Source organism: Carcharhinus amblyrhynchos, chromosome 2 (genome assembly GCF_965287045.1).
Source record: "Carcharhinus amblyrhynchos chromosome 2, sCarAmb.v2.hapA, whole genome shotgun sequence".
Taxonomy (NCBI): domain Eukaryota; kingdom Metazoa; phylum Chordata; class Chondrichthyes; order Carcharhiniformes; family Carcharhinidae; genus Carcharhinus; species Carcharhinus amblyrhynchos.
The window spans coordinates 128,283,972-128,304,599 of NC_137325.1; the positions used below are offsets into that span (position 1 = coordinate 128,283,972).

General features: G+C 42.6%; 1 protein-coding gene across 6 annotated transcripts in view; it reads left to right on the forward strand.

Moving 5' to 3' along the window:
* The window catches only part of LOC145358519 (disco-interacting protein 2 homolog C), a 571,331-nt gene that overhangs the window by 309,124 nt on the left and 241,579 nt on the right, over nt 1-20,628 (forward strand). For all 6 annotated transcript variants that reach the window (XM_080212647.1, XM_080212672.1, XM_080212655.1 and 3 more), the window contains one exon: nt 16,032-16,103. In XM_080212647.1, the coding sequence (XP_080068773.1) occupies nt 16,032-16,103 (72 nt within the window). The remainder of the gene's footprint in view (nt 1-16,031; nt 16,104-20,628) is intronic.

A 20,628-nucleotide genomic window follows, 5' to 3' on the forward strand; every position in this document is an offset into this window, starting at 1 on the left:
TTATAGAATCTGCTTCCATCACCACCTCCGGCAATGCATTCCACATGTTCACCTCCCTCTGTGTGAAAGACTTGTCCCTTACACCTTTCTCAAACTTTCCCTTTCTCACTTTCAACCTATGCCCCAAGTAATTGACCCTTTGACCGGAGGAGAAAGACACTGACTATCCTTTCTATCCAAGCCTGTCATAATTTTGTAAACCTCTATCAGGTCCTCCCCTCATCCTCTAATGCTCCAATGAAAACAATCCAAGTTTGTTCAAACTTTCTTCATAGTCCATATCTCCAAACCAGGCAACATCCTGGTAAATCTCTTCTGCACCCTTTTCCAATGCATCAGCATCCTTCCGGTAGTATGGCAACCAAAATTGTTTACAATACTCCAAATGTGGCTTAATCAAAGTCTTATACAGCTGCAACATAATTTTCCAATTCCTATATTCAACGCCCAACTGATAAAAGCCAGCATGCCATATGCCTTCTTGACCACCTTGTCCACCTGAGTTGCCACCTTCAGAGAACTGTAGATCTGCATGCCTAGATCCTTCTGCATGCTAGTACTTATAACAGTTCTACCATTTATAGTATACTTTCCCACTGCAGTAGACCTTCTAAATCATATCACCTCACATTTGAGTGAGTTAAATTCCATTCGCCATCTTTTGGCCCAGGTCTCCAGCAGGTTTATGTCCTGTTTTATCCTCTGACAATCCTCCTATCTGCTACTCCCCCAATTTTTGTATTATCTGCAAAATTACTAATCAGACCACCTATATTTTCCTCTGAGTCATTTATTTATATATATATATATTTATTATTAATAACAGATGTCCCAGCACTAACCCTTGTGGAACACCACTTGTCACAGACCTCCCGTTAGAAAACTATCCTTCCACTGCTCTGTGCTTTCTATGTTCAAGTCAGTTTTGTATCCATCTCATCTCGATCACATATGACTTCACCTTCTGTATCAACCTGGCATGAAAAGCCTTGTCTAAGACTTTACTAAAGCCCATGCAACATCCATTGCCCTGCCCTGGTCAATTTTTCTTGTCACTTCCTCAAAGAACTCAATCAAGTTTGTGAGACACAACCTCCCCTTCACAAAACCATGCTGCCTATCACTAATAAACCTATTAGCTTCCATAAGTGTGTGCATTCTGTTCCTAAGAATCTTTTCCAATAATTTCTCCACCATTGATGTAAGGTTCACAGATCTGTAATTTCCCAGATTTCTCTTCTGCCCTTTGTAAACAGAGGAATGATGTTAACTACTCTCCAATCCTCTGGTACCTCGCCCGTGGCTAAAGATGTTCACCAAGGCCTCAGCAATTTCTTCCTTCGCCTCTCTCAATGTTCTGGGATAGACCCTATCTGGCCCTGGGGACTTGTCCACCTTAATGTTTTTCAAAACCTCCAATACTTCCTTTTTATCTCAACATAACCTAAATGTCAACATCCTCCTTTTTACACTCACCATCCAACACATCCTTCTCCTTTGTGAATACTGATGCAAAGTACTCATTAAGGACCTCATCCACCTCATTTGGCTCCACACACATTCCCTCCACTGTTCTTAAGTGGACCTACCCTTTGCTTGGCTACCCTCTTCCTCCTTGTATCTACATAAAAAGTTTGGGATTCTCCTTAATCCTTCCTGCCAAGGATATTTCATGTCCTCTTTTGCCTTCCTAAGTCCCTGTTTAAGCTCTTTCCTGCTATTTTTATATTCCTCAAGAGCCTTATCCATTTTCAATTTCCTGAATTTGTGTGCCTCTGCCTCCTTTCTCACTAAGCTTACAATCTCTCTTGTCATCAATTACTGCCTTAAATATCCTTAATGATGGAGCTTTCACAGCTGTCTGGGGTAGAGAATTCCAAAGATTCACAACCCTCTGTGTAAAGACATTTCCCCTCATCTTAGTCCTAAATGGCATGCCCCTTATTTTGAAATTGTGCCCCCTGGTTCTGGATTCCATAACCAAGGGAAACATCTTACCTGCATCTACCCTGTCTATTCCTTTAAGTATTTTGTAGGTTTCAATGAGATCACTTTTCATTCTTTGAACTCGAGAAAATATAGACCCAGTTTGCCCAATCTCTCTCCATTAGATTGGATAGTCAGTGTCTTTCTCCGAGGGTGAAAGGGTCAATTACTTGGGGGCATTGGTTGAAAGTGAGAAATAGAAAGTTTGAGAGAGATGTAAGGGACGTCCCCAGAAGAAGTCTGTGAACCTTCATTGCACTCCTTCTTTGGTAATAATATCCTTTCTGAGATACAGGGACCAAAACTGCACACTGTACCTCAGGTATGGTTCAAACAAGCTTCCATACAATTGAAGCAAGACTTCACTACTCCTGTACTCAAATCCTTTTGCGTTAAAGGCTGACATTCCATTAGCCTTCCTAATAGTTGCTGTACCAGCATGTTAGCATCGAGTGACTTATGGACAAGGACACCCAGGCCCCTTCGTACATCCACACTTTATAATTTCTTACTATTTAGGAAATACTCTGCACATCAGTTCCTTCCACTAAGTAGGTAACCTCACATTTTTTTCTCATTATATTCCATCTGCTGTGCTCTTGTCCACTCACTAAGTCTACCCAAATCCTCCTGTAGTTGGTTCACATCTTCTTCACAACATGCATTCCTGCCTAGCTTTGTATTATCCTTGAACTTGGAAATATTACTTTTGGCTCCCACATGTGAATCATTGACTAAAGTTATGAACATTTAGGACCCAAGTACTGATCCTTGTGGTACCTCACTAGCCACAATCTGCTGTTGCGAGACTGACCCGTTTATTCCTGCTCTGTTTTCCGCCTGTTAACCAATCCTCAATCAATGCTAGCATCTTGCCTCCTATCACATGTGCTTTTATTTTGCTAATCACCCTCTTGTGGGGGACTTTATCAAAGCCTTCTGAAAATCCAAATATACTATGTTTATCGATTCTCCTTTTGTCAATTTTGTTCGTAACATCCTCAAAAAACTTCAAGTTTGTCAAACGTGATTCCCCATTCATAAATCCATGCTGACTATGTCCAATCAGATCATGGTTGTCCGAGTGTCCATCCATCACAGAGCAGAATAGCATAGAATCCCTACAGTACAGAAGGAGGCCATTTGCCCCATCGAGTCTGTGTTGACAACAATCCCACCCAGGCCCTATCTCCCTAACCCCACATACTTATTTTCGAATCTCCCTGACTGAGGTGCAATTTAGCATGGCCAATGCACCTACCTGTACATCTTTGGACTATGGGAGGAAACACTCCGGAGCACCCGGAGGGAACCCACGTGGACGAGGGGAGAATGCACAAACTCCACGCAGCCAAGACCCAAGGCCAGGATTGAACCCCAGTCCCTGGTGCTGAGAGGCAGTAGTGCTAACCACTGTGCCACCAAGCTGCCCATGCTTTATAATGGATTCAAGCTTTTTTTGACGACAAATAGGTCTATCGTTCCCTGTTTCCTCTCTTCCCCCCACCTCCCCCCCCTCTCCCCCACCCCCCATACTGAAGAGGAGAGGCCAGCAATCATATATCTTAAACCTCTTAAATGCAGGATTTTCATGTGACATAATAGCACAAGAATAAAGCCAAAACCATCAAGTTATTCTCCCTGCTTTAGTAAAAAATTGCAATCACAGGATCCAGAATACTTGAGAGGTGCAGGTGAAGGTTGGTAAGTTCCCAGACACAGGTAATGCTGATAGGTTTCTATGAAGTAGAAAGGGAGGAGGCTTCAATCGATCTTAAACATTGGCACAGTTGAACCAAGTGATCTGGTTTTGTGCTGTTAAAGCCATTTGATTCCATGTACATTGCAGATACATCCAAGTTGCACTTCATTCTGGAGTGCTGTATAGTACATATTACTGTAACATTATTTCTTACTTGTATGAAGTAACATGACTACAGCAATACATTTACAAATGGACTGAACTAATATTGAAAAATCAGTAGGCACAGTTGATATACAACATTTGATCAAAACTATAAAAAGACATAATATGTTAAATAGATTTACGAGGCAATTAAAAAAAAAGTATGAGCAGAACAGCTAGAAAACTATTTTTAACAAGTTACTAGAAATATTTATGTGGAAGTTCTGCAGCTTCATCTACTGTTTTGCTTAATGAAGCAGGTGTAACTGTGGGGTAGTGCGTGGTTGCTCACTTTACAATGGAAAATCCTATCGAGCTGCCATCTAGAGGCACATATAAACAGTGAAGCTCAAAGCAGAATGCAGATATAAATAAGCAAATTTCATGCATTGCTTATAAATGTGCATCTTTGCATGAAGCAAATAAATAAGGAAATTGAAACTATGCACACTGTATGACACAAGTCTGTGTGTCAATAATATGAATGAAATTCATATTTGGTAGCATTTCCCCGAGGTGTGTTCACCTATGCAGTGTTCTCAGCAAATCTTTCATACCTGTGATCATGTTTGGCTGCCAGCCAAATTTTTAAAAATTCTTCCCCTGGGATGTGAACATCGCTGGCACTTGCTGCCCATCCCTAATTGCTCGTAAGGTGGTGGTGAACTGCATTCTTGAACTGCTGCAGCTGATCTGGTGTTGGCACACCCACAAGAGCTATTGAGGAGGAAGTTGCAAATATTTGACCCAGTGACAGTGAAGGAATAGATATCCCAAGTCAGGATGGCTGGCCCGGAGGGGAACTTGCAGGCAGTGGTGTTCCCAGGCATCTGCTGTCCTTGTTTTTCCAGAGTTGGAGGGCGCAGGTTTTAAAAGGATGCTTGACGTGTTGCTGCAGTGCATTTTATAGAAGGTGCACCAGCGGTAGAGCAAGTGAATGTTTAGAATCGAATTGAGCCTGTGATAGATATGAATTTTATGGACAGTTTAAATTGTTGTCAGCAAACTTTAATTAAGCCTGAGCTGGAACTGGGCATTAGATGATTATCTCTATCAAGATATTATTTCTTAAACAGTAAAATGATCTAGTTTTGATGGAGGACAGGGCATCCTTTGATTTGAAGAGTGTACGCAGTAGGCTATCCAGCTGACATACTGTAAAATCCTAAATGTAGAACTCGCTGTCCCTGCCAGCATCGTCAACAGGTGTCTTTTCTGCATTTCATTGGCAAGACAGGGTTGTGAATGGTCTACTGAACCAAGAACCACATGGGATCTGATGAAAAATGTTCCTGAAGGGCACTGCCAAGAATACTGGATATGCAGTCTGCAGCAAGTGAAACGTTGTGACTTTATCAGCATGCTAAATCTGGGAATGGCTGAATCATGCTATTTTCCTGAAGGGGTTTTTATTCTTTTTAAGTCATCTGTCAACTAAGTGATATTGACTTTGGTGCATGAGCTGAAGGAAGAATAATCTGTTGGAGATGGTTCATAGCTAAAAGCAGCCTGCGTGGTGAGAGAGGGATCCCTTGGGATGAAAACAGGATGATAAAAGGATTGCAGCAGAAAGTGACTAAGTTAATGCCATGAAGAAGCCAGAAGTAACATGACATGGGGCCATTATCCTTTGTTGTCTGAATGAATTAATCAGGTCACTACTGGCCAAATTTCAGCTCTTGGATTTGTTTGCTTTCAGTGCTGAAAACTAATGTAAAAAATAACTTTGGAATATTTACTGTAGTTTTTCTACTAACGTAGTTTGGTGAACGTTCCAAACAAGGAAATTAATTGCCAGCAAAAGTTGGAACAAAGATGATTGGTATGAGCTTTAAACCTGTCCGAGCAACACTTGCTGTACCGTAGAGCGGTGCAAAATAATGAATTTAGCCACGCATCGATGATAATCAACTTTATTCATTCTCCAAATCAAAGATTGTTTTTTAAACACTGGTCAGCATTGAGTAGCTTGGGAGCTTTTGGTATGATTTAATTTAAAGTCCAAAGATTAGAGGCAGGAATTTTCAGCCACACTCGCCCCAAGGCTGGAAAATCCCTCCTGAGGTCAATGGACCTTTGCATGTCCTCGCCGCTATGATTCCCGTGGCAGGCAGGGCGGGAAAACTCTGCCCTACGTGTTTTATGAAGTTATGAAGTTTTCATTGGGTTCGTCTTCTAACTGCAGGTACAAGTGACTTTTAAGCGGCGCCTTGGCAAATACATGAATAGGATGGGAATAGAGGAACGTTGTCTCTGGAAGGGTAGGGGGTTTTAATTCAATCAGGCAGCATGGTCGGTGCAGACTTGGAGGACCGAAGGGCCCATTCCTGTGTTGTATTTTACTTTGTTCTTTGTCTATATTAGCACCAATAATAATTTTCATTCTTTCGTCTTTTAAAGTAAATGCACAATAAAACAGAGTTTTTCCCCCCCCCTCTGTTTTGTTGACTATCAATTACTTGTGTGTGAATTTTGCTTAACTTGGTTGCCATTCTTCACCAGGGTATTTAGCAGCTTTCCAGTCTGTTTTGATGCACCCATGTTAAAGTTGGGCGGCAAAGACCAACACGTCTAGACTGTAGTGAGTCGTAATGAACAACATTGAATGTTGTTTAGTGTAAATCATTAATTAACAAGCTGCAAAATTGAAGAATGCTGTTGTGAAGCTGTCATTTTTTTTATATCAGATTGGAGGCTCTGCCGGATATTGAGAAGGCCTGGCTGATCACATGACCCAATTACCAAAATCCACCCAAAAAAATAGATAAGGAGCTAAACTTTGTGTCAGTAAAAGGAACGTACAGTCTTCTGATTTGGCTCATAATCCCAAATATTAGAGAGATATATTAGTGTCATTGTATGCTCTGACGAAGACTGCAGGAAACTGCGAAAGGGTTGTGAACATAGCCCAGTTATTCACGCAAACCAGCCTCTCATCCACCAACTCCGTCTGCACTTCCCGCTGTCTCAGAAAAGCAACTAGTGCAGTTAAGGACCACATGCACCCCAGACGTGGGACCCAATTTTACCATCAAGTTTACCATTTTCGGGTGCGAAACCTTCGTGAAGAAAGTAGTACAATCTGCGCCCATTTCCCCCTTTTACCAATTGCCAAAAATGTCTCTTGTCCTGAAACATGACGTGACGTCAATTTAAATATCCTTGCGGGTCAGGGAGGTGGATCAGATGGCTCTCTGGTGGGGGGAGGTGGGTCAGGTGGCTGTCTGGTAGGGGGAGGGGGGAGGGAGGCAGGTCAGATGGCTTTCTGGTATGGGGGCACAGGGGTCTGCTGCCATTCTGCATGCTTTTGGTGGGTGTGGGGGGGAAAGGGGGGCAGGGGGCCTGCAATTGGGCTGGGTAGCGGGGAAGTGGGGGGATAAGGAGGGCAGTTGTATTGTGGGGGTGGGGCAATATCTGTGGGGGTTGGGGGGAGGCATTATCTGGGTCGGGGGCGATGTAGAAGGGGAATGTTTTTCTATTTCTTCTACTGCGCATGCACAGTTGCAGGCTCCGATCAGAGTTGCAATGTTTCAGCTGCATTAAACACTACCCACAGACTTCTGCAGCACAATTCAAAATCACTGATTTTTTTTTTCAGGCAGAGTGTGTATTAGGGTGCCGGAGAATGGATCTAAAAGTCAGATCTGAAACACTCCCAGATTCAGCACTGAGAATCAAAATGGTAAAATCGGGCCCATACTCTTCCATCTTCTTTCATTGGGAGAATGATACAAATTTTTGACATACCAACTGACTCAAGAACAGCTTCTTCCCTGCTGCCATTAGACTTTTGAATGGACTTACCATATATTAAATTGATCTTTCTCTACATCCTAGCTATAACTGTAACACTGTATTCTGCACACTCTCCTTTCTTTCTCCCCAATGTACTCAATGTATGGTATGCTTTGTTTGTATAGCACACAAGAAGCAATACTTTTCACTGTATTGCAATACATGGGACAATGGATCAAATCAAATCAAATGCTTTGACCCTGCTAGCCAGCAAAACAGGAATTTTGCATAATACTTGCTATCCCCTATGATTGAACATAAGGACATAAGAAATAGGAGCAGGAGTAGGCCATCTAGCCCTTCGAGCCTGCCCCGCCATTCAATAAGATCATGGCTGATCTGAAGTGGATCAGTCCCACTTTCCTGCTTTCTCCCCATAACCCTTAATCCCCTTGCCTACCAAAAACCTATCTACCTGTGAATTAAATATATTTAGCGAGGTAGCCTCCACCACATCAACGGGCAGAGAATTCGAGATTCACCACCCTTTGAGTGAAGAAGTTCCTCCTCAACTCCGTTCTAAACTGCCCCCCCCCCCCCTTGTCTTGAGGCTGTGCCCTCTAGTCCTGCTGTCCTTTGAGTGGGAAGAACCTCTCAACCTCTACCCTATCCATCCCCTTCATTGTCTTATACGTCTCTATAAGATCCCCCCTCATCCTTCTAAACTCCAACGAGATTTCACACCAATTGGTGTGAAATCCATTCTGATTGTGTGAATTGGAAAAAAATCCTTTAATGGAACGTATCCCTAATTTCCCTTGAAAGTCAGTCAAGAGTCAGCCACATTGTTGAGAGTCTGGAGTCACATGTCAGCCAGACCAGGTAATGGTGGCAGATTTCCTTCCCCAAAGGGAGAGCCAGATGGGTTTTTACAACAGTCGGTGATAGTTTTGTAGTCCCCATTATGGAGGTTAGCTTTTAATTCCAGGTTTAACTGTTTAATTGAATGGTGAGATTTGAACTCATGCCCCCAGAGCATTAGCCTGGAACTCTGGATCATCAGTACCACTGCAGCACCATCTCAGTCAGGCAGTGCTGCCCAACACATTCCCCCACCCAATTTATTGTGCAAAACGTCACTCTGTTTGTATATGGGTTGAGTAACCTGTAGTCTGATCCCATTACTTTATATGATGGTATCAAATTATTTGGGGCTTGCTGCATGGTATGAGGATTAAGAATAGAAAGTACAGATGTACAAGGGATAATTTCATTGTGCTGCTCCTGGACCACTTTGCAATTTGCATCCATTCAAGTATTTATTTAAAATTTAGCCTGACTTGTATCATTCTAATTTTAAGTGCTTTCACTTAATACATGCTGCGAACAGAATGAATAATCATGAATAGTAGGATATGACTCATAATTGAAGTCAGTCCATTTGTTGGATATAAATTGGATCCCAAGGTTCTTGCTAGCCATTTTTTCTTGGACGTGATGTGTTGTGTTAAGTGAAAAAAAGCTTCAGATTGCATGTCTTGAACTGACTTGAGGGAAATCACAGGATGGGCTGCAGTAGACAACCTCTTACTAATTTATGTGAAACGTGCAGGCAAACCGAATGTGTAGTGCAAAGTACTATGGTTGCTTTTTCTCTGTGTACTCTCACCTTCCACCATTCCCACCCCCTTCTTGCCCTCAGTCATGAGTCCTGTGACTGCTGATGGCACAAAGCTATCGCCCCACTTATGCCTGAGTTTAGAAATTGATTGCCAAAGGCTGCTTGATTGAGGATTGAGAGTTGGAGAAAATGGTGACCTCTGCTGACCAGTTACTCTTACTCGTAGGAGTCGGGTGACAGCTGTCACATCAGGGTCAAGAACCCCGCTGAATTTTCTGACCCAGAGGCACTGAGCCCGTTCTGGAAATTTCCACTGCATCTTTATTTGAGATTTGCTAATGAAACCCAGACTAAGGATCAAGCCTGGGAACCTTCGTGATCTAATGTTGCATTATCGTTTAATAAAAAATGGATTAGGAGGGTATATTTGCCCTCTTGGTTGGGACACAAGACAAGTAAATATTCTTGTCCTCATAAAACTCTAATTCATGCTTGGTAGCATAGTGAAACTCTGATCACTCTAGTCTTGCGGATTGCTAGCAGTGTCTTACAGAGAGAGATGTCCACATGAGACTAACACTGCAGGTTACGTACGGTGCAGAGATGTCGGCAAAGACTTTCAGTCTGTAGCTAATCACTAGGGACTGTCTGCCTGCAAATGGTGACACGCTGCATGTGAAACAATCCATGCAGTAAAAGAGATGGTGCAGAGGAGCAAGTAAAAACATCATCCATTCAGTTAATGCAACCTTTCCCTTGGAAAAACGTCATTTATATCTGATGGTTGGACAAATTAGTGCTGAATCATCTGTACAGGGTGTCATTGCCTTGGTATTGAAGACTAGGTACTTAAAATGCCATTTAGAATCACACAGAAAGAAGTCTATTGACCCGTGCTGGTGTGTCAGCGCTTCAACCGGAGCTACCTGCACTAATTCCATTTCTTTGACCTTTGCGCGTGCCCGTTTATATACTTCCTTCTCAGCTATTTTCCAGTTTCCTTTTGGCTGATAATACGCTGTGTGCATCAATAACTGCTTGTAATCCAGCAATCCATTTCTAATACATCTCAATGGGGGAAAAAATCATCTTGTTTTGCTCTTGCTTCTCTACCAATCGTTAATCTGTGTTCTTTTATTATCAAAACGGCGAATGCAATTCCTCACTGTTTAACCTCACAAAACCTTTCATAATCCCGAGGATCTATGTTATTACCTTTGTAGTCCCTGGTTCTAATAAAAAGAAAAACACCAGTTTTACAAGGTTTTATCATGACAGTAATCTCTTATTTCTGATATTCCAGTGAATCTTTTTACTCTCTTCATCTCTTAACATCCTCTGTGTAATGAGGTGATTGAAATGGCAAACAAAATTCTCACTGTGCAAATTCAGCACCAACCCTTTGCATTTATATCCAAACCTTTTTATGGCCTTTTTCCACCTACATTTCTACTTTTAAGGATCTAGTAATATGTAACAGTGGATCTCTTGATTCCTTCATTCTGTTAAGAATTTTACCAACTAGAGCATATTTTAATTTTCTCCATCTGTTAATTCATATTCTGCTATTTGCCACCTATCTGTTCTCTATTATCCTATTTATGGGGTGGCACAGTGGTCAGCACTGCTGCCTCACAGTGCCAAGGACCCAGCTTCAATTCCAGCCTCAGATGACTGTGTGGAGTTTGCACATTCTCCCCGTGTCTGCGTGGGTTTCCTCTGTTTGCTCCAGTTTCCTCCTACACTCCAAAGATGTGCAGGTTGGGTTGATGGGCCATGGAAAATTGCCCCGTAGTGTCAGGGGGATGAGTCGGCTAGATACTTGGGTTTTTTTTATTCATTCGTGGGACATGGGCATAACTGTCTGGCCAACATTTATTGCCCATCCCTAGTTGCCCTTGAGAAGGTGGTGGTGAGCTGCCGTTTTGAATCGCTGCAGTTCATGTTCTGTGGGTTGACCCACAATACTGTTAGGGAGGGAATTCCAGGATTTTGACCCAGCGACTGTGGAGGAACGGTGATATATTTCCAAATCAGGATGGTGAGTGGCTTGGAAGGGAACTTGCAGGTGGTGCTGCTGTTCCCATGTATCTGCTGCTCTTGTCCTTCTAGATGGAAGTGGCTGTGGGTTTGGAAGATGCTGTCCAAGGATCTTTGGTGAATTTCGGCTGTTCATCTTGTAGACGGTACACACCCTGCAGGGGTTAAGTGGGGTTATGGGAATAGGGCCTGGCTGGGATTGTGATCAGTGCAGGCTCGATGGGCCAAATGGCGACCTCCTGCACTGTAGGGATTCTATGATGTTCCTATCCTATGCCTTACGATCTTATAGGGACAGATTTTTAATCAAGGGTTATATGGTTAAGATGGGAAAGGTCAGTTGAGGATTATCACATGATCTCATTGAATGGTGGATCTGACTCAAAGAACAAAGAACAACCCAGCACGGGAAACAGGCCCTTCGGCCCAACAAGCCCGCGCCACCGCATCACCCTACACCTATTCTACCCTGTGTATCTACAAATAGAACCCCTGACTTAGCCAGATTCAGGGGAGAATAGTGTCAATCTGGTGCCAATCAGCCTAAGAGCACATCTTTGGGGTGTGGGAGGAAACCGGAGCGCCCGGAGGAAACCCACGCAACCACAGGGAGAATGCACAAACTCCCACAGACACAGGCCCAAATCCATGTATCTGCACAGCTAGCAGTGCTAGTCACCGAGCTGTTGCGGCGCCCGTCTACCGGTCCAGGATCAAGCACACACACCGACACGAAGTACTAGGCCACTCCCGGAACCTCCAGGAGCAGCCCACGCACAACCCACCGTGTGCATGCCCATGGGCTGAATGCCCCACATCTGTTGTTCTTATGGCCTATTCCTAGAATTGTCCTCACTGTTGGCTATGCTCCCTAATTAGATTTTATCAGTGAATTTCAGCATCATTATTCTTGTACCTATATGATCGCTGGGAAAAACAGATAGTGATGGAAAGAGGTGAATGGCAATGAAGTGGAGTTGGCAGCAGGAAGTGATGGATGTTGATGGAAGCTGCTCAGTAATGAAGGGAAATGGCAGAATCTGATAGTGCGAGGATAGGAAGTAATATGCTGGTTGGATTGGAGAGAATATAAGGAGAGCCATGTTGACTTGAGGGGATAGGAGTGGAAGAACACTAGTCTAACTTTGGGGGTTAGAGAAAAACAGTATGCATCTGTTAGCAAATTCTGGTAAAAGTAAATGATCTTCGTCAGTGGGCAGTTAGGTATGGAGTCCAACTCTTGAGGTGGCTTTGGGTACGTGATAGTCTGGTTGGTTTATTGGCAATTGAAATGTCTTTGTCCTAAATATCTAAATGTTTAATCTTGTGCGTTTCCACATTCTAAACCCCTCAGCCATTGGCAAACACAGTACCACCTGCACGATTTTAAACACCGGTATTAAACCTATAATTTCTCTTCTAATTCCCAAAGCTCCAATTTTTCATCTATCATTTCCTTTCTTAAAAAAATGCTTGCCAAGTTATTTTTCAATGGGAGGATAGTTTATTTCCACCTTCCAGACATTGAGAAATTTATTGATGTGAGCTAAGCAATGGTGAAAGAAGGGAAGACCAGCTTTAAGCAGGGCTAGAAGTGAATTACTGACCCTCTTCCTGCACTCATGCCAGTCTAGGTAAACCTGTTAGAGGAAACTCCATGCAAAATGTTAAATGTGAATTTCTATTAGAATTGGCCTATATGCCAAAAAGCTCCAAAATTGATCCGCTAGTTGCATGTTACCTAAGCAAGCAATGGTGTTTAAATAAAAGAAAATATATAAAGCTGTCAGTTGCTTGATGTTTACAGTCCACATTGTGCAGATCCCAAACCAGGTTAGAAACACTATTTATATGAAATATTTAGAGCACTGCCACTCCAGTTAATTTGATCTTTACGAGCTCTTGTGCAGTGAAGTAACCTTTCAGCTAATTTGATATAAATAGATTTCCTGAGATAGCGGAGACCCGGATGCAATCCATAGCAGGAATGACAGGGAATAAATCTAAATGAGTCGGTTCCCTTACTGCACTGAAGTCTTGCAATTTTCTTCAGTTAATTCCCGCTAGCGGTAATGTATACTTGAGTTTCTTTCAGAGCATGAAGTGTAAAAGTTAGAAGAAACATCTTGATGATGCAAAGCTGGGTGGAAGGGTGAGCTGTGAGGAGAATGCAGAGGTGCTTCAGTATGATTTGGACAAGCTGAGTGAGCAGGCAAATGGATGGCAGATGCAGCATAATGAGGATAAATGTGAGGTTTTCCACTTTTGTAGTGAAAACAGGAAGGCAGGTTGTTATCTGAATGGCTATAAATTGAGAGAGGGGAATGTGCAATGAGGCCAGGTGTCGTTGTACACAAGTCACTTAAGGTAAGCATGCAGATGCAGTGGGCGACAAAGAAGACAAATGGTATGTTGGCCTTCATAGTGAGAGGAATCAAGTACAGGAACAGAGATGTCTTGCTGCAATTGGTGAGGCCACACATGGAATATTGTGTGCAATTTTGGCCTCCTTATCTGAGGAAGGATGTTCTTGCTTCAGAGGGAGCATAGAGAAAGTTTACCAGACTGATTCTTGGTGTGATGAGACTGGCAAATGAGGGGAGATTGAGTCAATTAGGATTATATTCGTGGAGTTCACAAAAATCTCAGTGAAACCTATAAAATTCCAGAAGAACTAAAGATGTGCAGGTTAGGTGGATTAGCCATGGTAAATTTTCCATTAGTATCCAAAGGTGTGTCAATTAGGTGGATTAGCCATGGTAATTCTGCGGGGCTACGTGGGCAATGAAGGAGGGGAGGGTCTGGTTGGAAATGTTCTCTCGGAGAGTCACTATAGACTTGATGGGCCGACTGACCTCTTTCTGAACTGTTGAGGATCTATGATTCTATGACTAGAGAAAGTAGCTGTTTCTAATAGTGGGTGACTCCAGAACCAGAGGCCACAGTCTAAGGATATGGGCTGAGATCAGGAGAAATTTCTTTACCCTGAGAGTGATCAGCCTGTAGAATTTGCTAGCACAGAAAGCAGTTGAGGTCAAAGCATTGCATGTTTTCAGGAAGGAGTTAGATATTGCCCTTGAGGTGAAGGGGATTCAAGGATATAGGGGAAGGTAAGATCAGGCTATTGGGTTGGATGATGAGCCATGATCCTAATGAATGGCGGAGCAGGCTCAAAAGGCCAAATAGCCTTTTCCTGCTCCTATTTTCTATGTTTCTATATTTTCATTGGAACTGTTATTAGAATATGAGCTGAATTACCCATGTACTACTGAAATTGAGATACAGAAGTAGATACTCTTTCAGAATTTCCTTCACATACTGTATCAAAAAGGGTGCAGGAAAATGATATCAAATAGAAAGTTAACACCAACATTGGCATGAGTTGGATAATCTTCCTTTGCACTGAAATTATTATCCTATGATTTAAAATGAAGATTAACTGGTATTTATTACCCTTGGGAAGAAGTGGTGAGCCATCTTCTTGAACCACTGCAATCCATGTAAGTGTTGTCAGGGAGGGAGTTCCAGGATTTTGATACAGCAGCGAAGGCAACATTGTTCCAAGTCTGGATGCTCTATAACTTGGAGGACAACATGCACTTGGGGTTCCCATGCCTTTGCTGCCCTTGTTCTTTGAGATGCTCGAAGTCTCAAATCTGGAAGCTGCTTTGTATCCTAGCATTGCTTGTGCAAAATCCTGGTACCCCTTTTCTGAACTGCACTTTAGATGTACCAAGTGCAATTCTCCAGTTCACCGCTTTTCCAAGGACAATTAGGATGGACAACACTCATATCCTGCGAGTGGCTTTAAATAAAACACTATTATTTCATAGCAAAATTCATGTTGGTTTTATTAAGGAGGGAGAGGGGAAATCAAATAAATAAGACTGCAGAGCGGAAAATCCATCCAGTAATGTTGGTGGGTATGACTATCTAGTTGATATATGGTAAACTGGAGTATATGTTATAACGTAACACATGCAGATCTGGACAATAATAGATGACAAACTGGGTATTAACTGGATGACTTTATAGTAAACTCCTTGGGATAGCTGTGATCATTATTTTTATATTAGTCTAGTTATGGAAGTGTTAATCATTTTCTGACACATTGGGTGTGATTCGAGCTATGATAATCTAATTACCTACTAATGAAATCATTTTTTTAAAAGAATGAAATGTTGGAAACCGAAAGGAAAACAAAATGTTGGAGCCACACAGCAGATCTGTCAGCATCTGTTAGCCGAATAGAAATATTAACATTCTGAGTGGAGATCCTTTGTGAAACCTGGTCTGATAATTAAAAAAAAAACAGATTTTTGCTTCATCTTTTTTCTGATGCTGAGAGAAGTGCCCTCTATTTCTGGAACTTTCTACCTTTATTAAATAGAAATGATTGGACCTGGTAGATAATTCATTTTGACAGCGATTACAGGCCCATAACTAATGCATAATTCATTGTTGATTACTTTAATGAAAGTGCCTGTGTTATTCTGAAAAGCTGCTGATGACTAGCCGGCAAGGATTGACTGCCCAGTCTGACTGAAACAAATTGTACTAGGTTTCATTTAGCAAAATGATCACTTGTGTGGATAAGGATTTCAGAAGACTATGACCCAGGATGCTCCGCTTTGATGAGAAGTGCCAAAGCAGCTGTTGTGATGGAAACGCAACAGACCTTGGTGTGGTTAATTTATTCCGCGTGCTTTCATTTAATGGTGGCTTGTTTTCTTTCTTTTGCAGGAGACATCACACAGAAAGGCTACGAAAAGAAGAAATCCAAACTGCTTGGGGCTTACTTGCCACAACCTCCAGGTACGTTGAGTCACCTGTAAAGAAAGGGTAACCTTCCAACAGCAAACAAGCAAAATGATATGTAGAGCAGACAATTACATGTCCAATTATCAAAGAATGCATTTGCAAAGGTTTCAATTCAAATTATAAATGTGTTTGTCATCATTTTTAAAGTATTCTTAATGTTTTCTTACAATATATAGTGAATTTCGATGAGTTGAGGTTATTTTGTCTGTGTTAGCACTCTTCAATCTTCAATTGGATTGAGGGTTTTAAAATAGAGGGGACGTTGATTAGTAAGCAGCCAGTAAGATAGTCCACTTTATTTAATACCTAAATGTTATATACATACTTTTGAGAGTCTTGGGGCTTTCGCAGACTTGCAACTTGAGTCATGAATGGAATCATGAGGAAGGCAAAAGATTTGTCATTTTGTTTTGTATGACTGAATTTTTTCTAACAGTCCGAGCTTTCCTTAGAACAATAAAGTAATTATAGTATTTTGTAGAATGTAGAATTATTGCAATTTGAAAAGAGTAGAAATGCTTGCTCTTTTTCTAGTTATAATGTTATGATCACAGCTCATTGATAATGAAGCTGCAAATGCCAGCCTACAACAAGACTTGGAAAATATCCAGACTTGGGTTGAGAAGTACCAAGTAACATTTGTGCCACCTAAGTCACCGGTAATTATCATCACAAAGTCGAATCAACTTCCCGTGACCTTCAAAGGTACAACCGTCGTTAGGTACTCCACCATCAGTGTTAACAGCATAATTGACCACAAGATTGACTTGACCAGAGAACATGGCTACATGAGTAACACTGGCCTTGCATGTGATTTGAGTTGGCACTGCAAGGAGTGATTCCTCTCCTGACCCCTCAAAGGATCACAGAATTGTTCCAGCGCAAAGTTTAGCTGTTTGGCCCATTATGTCTGCAAAGCCTATTAAGCATGTACAAGGTTCAAATTTTCTACATGGTGGACTTGCATCTGAATAAAACTCCGAGATTTTACTTGAAGTTTACTTCATTCTTGCTTTTGCTGCTGGCCTCAACACCCTTCGCATCTTGCACTGTGGCTGCAATTTGTACCATTTGCAGGATACAAACGTGGAAACTCATCAATGTCACGTTGGCAGCACCTTACTTCCCTGTCGAGATGGATCAGAGTGGCAAGGCTACAGAAACACTGTCATCTCCAGGTTCCCCTCCAGTTGCAATATCCCACCTTGGCATGATCTTTCATTGTTGCTTGATAAGAATTCTGGAATTTCCTATCTGACACCGCGGATGGATCAACATCACCATAAGAACACAATTCGCATAGAAAGCCCAGCCATTTCATCAGGGTAGCTGAGGTGAGGTTTGGTGGCACATGTAGCCTTTTTAAATGTTGGGCCATATCCCAAGAATCAATATTTTAAAAAAAATAAGAATTTGGCTGGATTTTCAATTTGCTGCTTTTCTTTTTTTGCTTCTGATTTGTAGAAATCTTTAGTTTGGTTCCGTTCTTGGGGGCAAAAGCCTGACTCGGCAAGATACACTTTGCAGAACAGAACTAACTATGTTAGTACTGTATAGTGCTACACTGTGATATTTTTACCATCAGTTTTAGTAAGTGAGATTTAGAACTGTTTTGGCCCAGAATCGTATGTAGAATTTGCAACACAAAAATAGGCTACTGGGTCCATCTGGCCTCTTTTGATGTTTATGCTTCACACATGCCTCCTCTTGACTTATTCATCTTACTCTATCAGCATAGTCTGCTATTCACTTTTCTCTTACACACTCATCTAATTTCTTTTAGATGCATCTATGGTTTTTGCCTTAGCTACTCTGCAATTTAGTTACATATTGATTTCGTATACATGTATCGGCTACAATTGCTTAGTTGGGGTGGCACAGTGGTTAGCACTGTTGCATCACAGCGCCAGGAGCCTGGGTTCGGTTTCCGGGTTGGGTCACTGTCTGTGTGGAGTTTGCATGTTCTCCCTGTGTCTGCGTGGGTTTCCTCTGGGTGCTCAGGTTTCCTCCCACAATCCAAATGACATGCTGGTTAGGTGCATTGGCCATGCTAAATTCCCCCACAGTGTACCTGAACAGGCACCGGAGTGTGGCGACTAAGAGAATTTCGCAGTAACCTCATTGCAGTATTAATGTAAGCCTTGTACGTAACTAATAAATAAATAAGCATTTTACTTTAATGAAAACTCTTGTTTCTAAACTTTATTGGTCTTTTTGATGGTGATCGATCTCAGTGACATGGGGTTTGTATACTGATGCTATTGACTTTTATTCTGCACATTGGGGATTTTTGGGTCTTGGGTTGAGGCTCAGGACATGGATGAGAGCGGAGCAGGTTCCCAACAGTTGCACAAAAATCTCATTATCTTCAGAGCCAAGTTTGGGTTAGGTTTTCCTGTAGGTGCAACTTATTACTTTTCTTCTTACTTTTGAACAGGCGCCAGAGTGTGGCGACTAGGAGATTTTCACAGTAAATTCATTGCAATGTTAACGTAAAACGACTTGTAACACTAATAAATAAACTTTAAACTTTATTATCCTTTAAACTGTTCCAATATACATGAGAGGTGTTCAGATTTCATAACATAACCGCAGTATACTGTGGATGCTGGAAAGGTGAAATTGAAACAAAGTGCTGGATAAACTCAGCAGGTCTGGTGGCATCTGTGGAGCGAGAAACTAAGTTAATGTTTCGAGTTGAATGGTCTTCAGAACTGAAGGAAGGTAGAAATATGATGGGCTTGTGCCGTTGAGAGGGGGAGGAAGAACAAAGGGAAGGACTGAAATTATGTGGAGAACAGGAGAGATTAAATAACAAAGATGTCTTGGAGCAAAAGGCAGCAATTAGTAATGGTTGCGATAGAGACAATGTATGTATCCTGAGTAAGTGAGAAAGGCAGATGTGATTTAAATATATATTTACCTTAGTTTGAGGGTTGGGAACTCTGATTTCCAATGAACCTTGGGTCTCCCAATGAACCTCGCGTCTCCCAATGAACCTAGCGTCTCCTGCACCAGCTGGGAACTGGCCATAAATGTGCAGATTGGATATTTTTAACTCTTCAGGACAAGGACTGGCCCTGTGCAGTTGAACGAACAAAAACAGCATGGAAAAGACATGTCAGATGACCTGGTGCAAACTGCCATTCTCTAGCAGGTGTGCCAGGCAGAGAGAGAGACACACAACAGGGGGACCAGAGTGAGATCCCAAACCAGGGGAGGGGGTCAGGGACATGTTCCAAAAGGAAGTCCCAGTTTGAGGATTAAAGGCATATGTGGAATTGTCCCATCCTGCCTGTAGCAGGTTTGGTGGCCAGCATAAAAACGCATCATAATTCTCCCAATGGCAGGGTAATGATGGGTCAGTCTTCCTGCTGGTTTGTGATGTGAACACCATTCGCATTGATTTAAAACAGCTGGTTGGTAGAATCCCTTCTTGCCTTCCAACCTTATCAGTAGGAAATTACATCAGTCTAGATCCAATTGATGAAGAATGCTATGCACAGGGTGGTTTTCAGTTCACTAGGGACTTTGAGGTGAGTGCAATATTCAAATCCTATCTGCCACATTGCTGTGCTGCCCTGATGCGCTGTACACCACTGTCTGGGCTGACTAGTTGCCGCAGTCTCCATGTTGAGCTGGTCCTCAGGGTATCATAGTGGCACATTGGTTAGCACCATTGCCTCTCAGCACCAGTGACCCAGGTTCAATTCAGCTTTGGGTGACTATGTGGAGTTTGCATGTTTTCCCCATGTCTGCATGGGTTTCCTCCTGATGCTCTGATTTCCTCCCACAGTCCAAAGATTTGCAGGTTAGGTGGATTGGCCATGCTAAATTGACCTTTAGTGTCCAGAGATGTGGAGGCTAGGTAGTTTAGCCATGGTAAACGTGTGGGGTTACGGGGATAGGATGGGGGTTGGTACCCTGGGTAAGAAGCTGTTTCTGAGAGTTGGTGCAGGCTCGATGGGCTGAAAGGCCACCTTCTGCTCCTTCTGCATTGTAGAGATTCTATGGACATGCTGCTCAACCATGCTGCTCAACCCATCGACTCGGTGACACAGAAGGGTCCATCAGTCCTGCACCAAAGGTTGGGGAGTGGAGACAAATTGGGTCTCCTCCTCCTCCTTAATACTCTCCCCTTCCTCCTCTTGCCACACACCAAAGTCTATCTGGACAGCACTGTACTGTGGTGGCTGCGTGAACCCTGCAGCAAAGTCCAAAGTTTAACTGGCGGAAGGGTGTGAGGTGTGGCTGGGGGGGGAGGGGTGGTGTTGGCGAAAACAAGGAAGGAGACATTGTGGAAAGAGTATTTTGCAACGGTTGGGGGCAAAAAATAGGGGATGCTATGAAAGAAGGGGCGGCTTGGCGGCACAGTGGTTAGCACTGCCGGCTCACAGCGCCAGGTGCCTGGGTTCATTTCCCAGCTTGGGTCACTACCTGTGCAGAGTCTGCACAGTTCTCTCCGCGTCTGCATGGGTTTCCCCTGGTTGCTCCAGGTTACTCCCACAGTCTGAAAGAC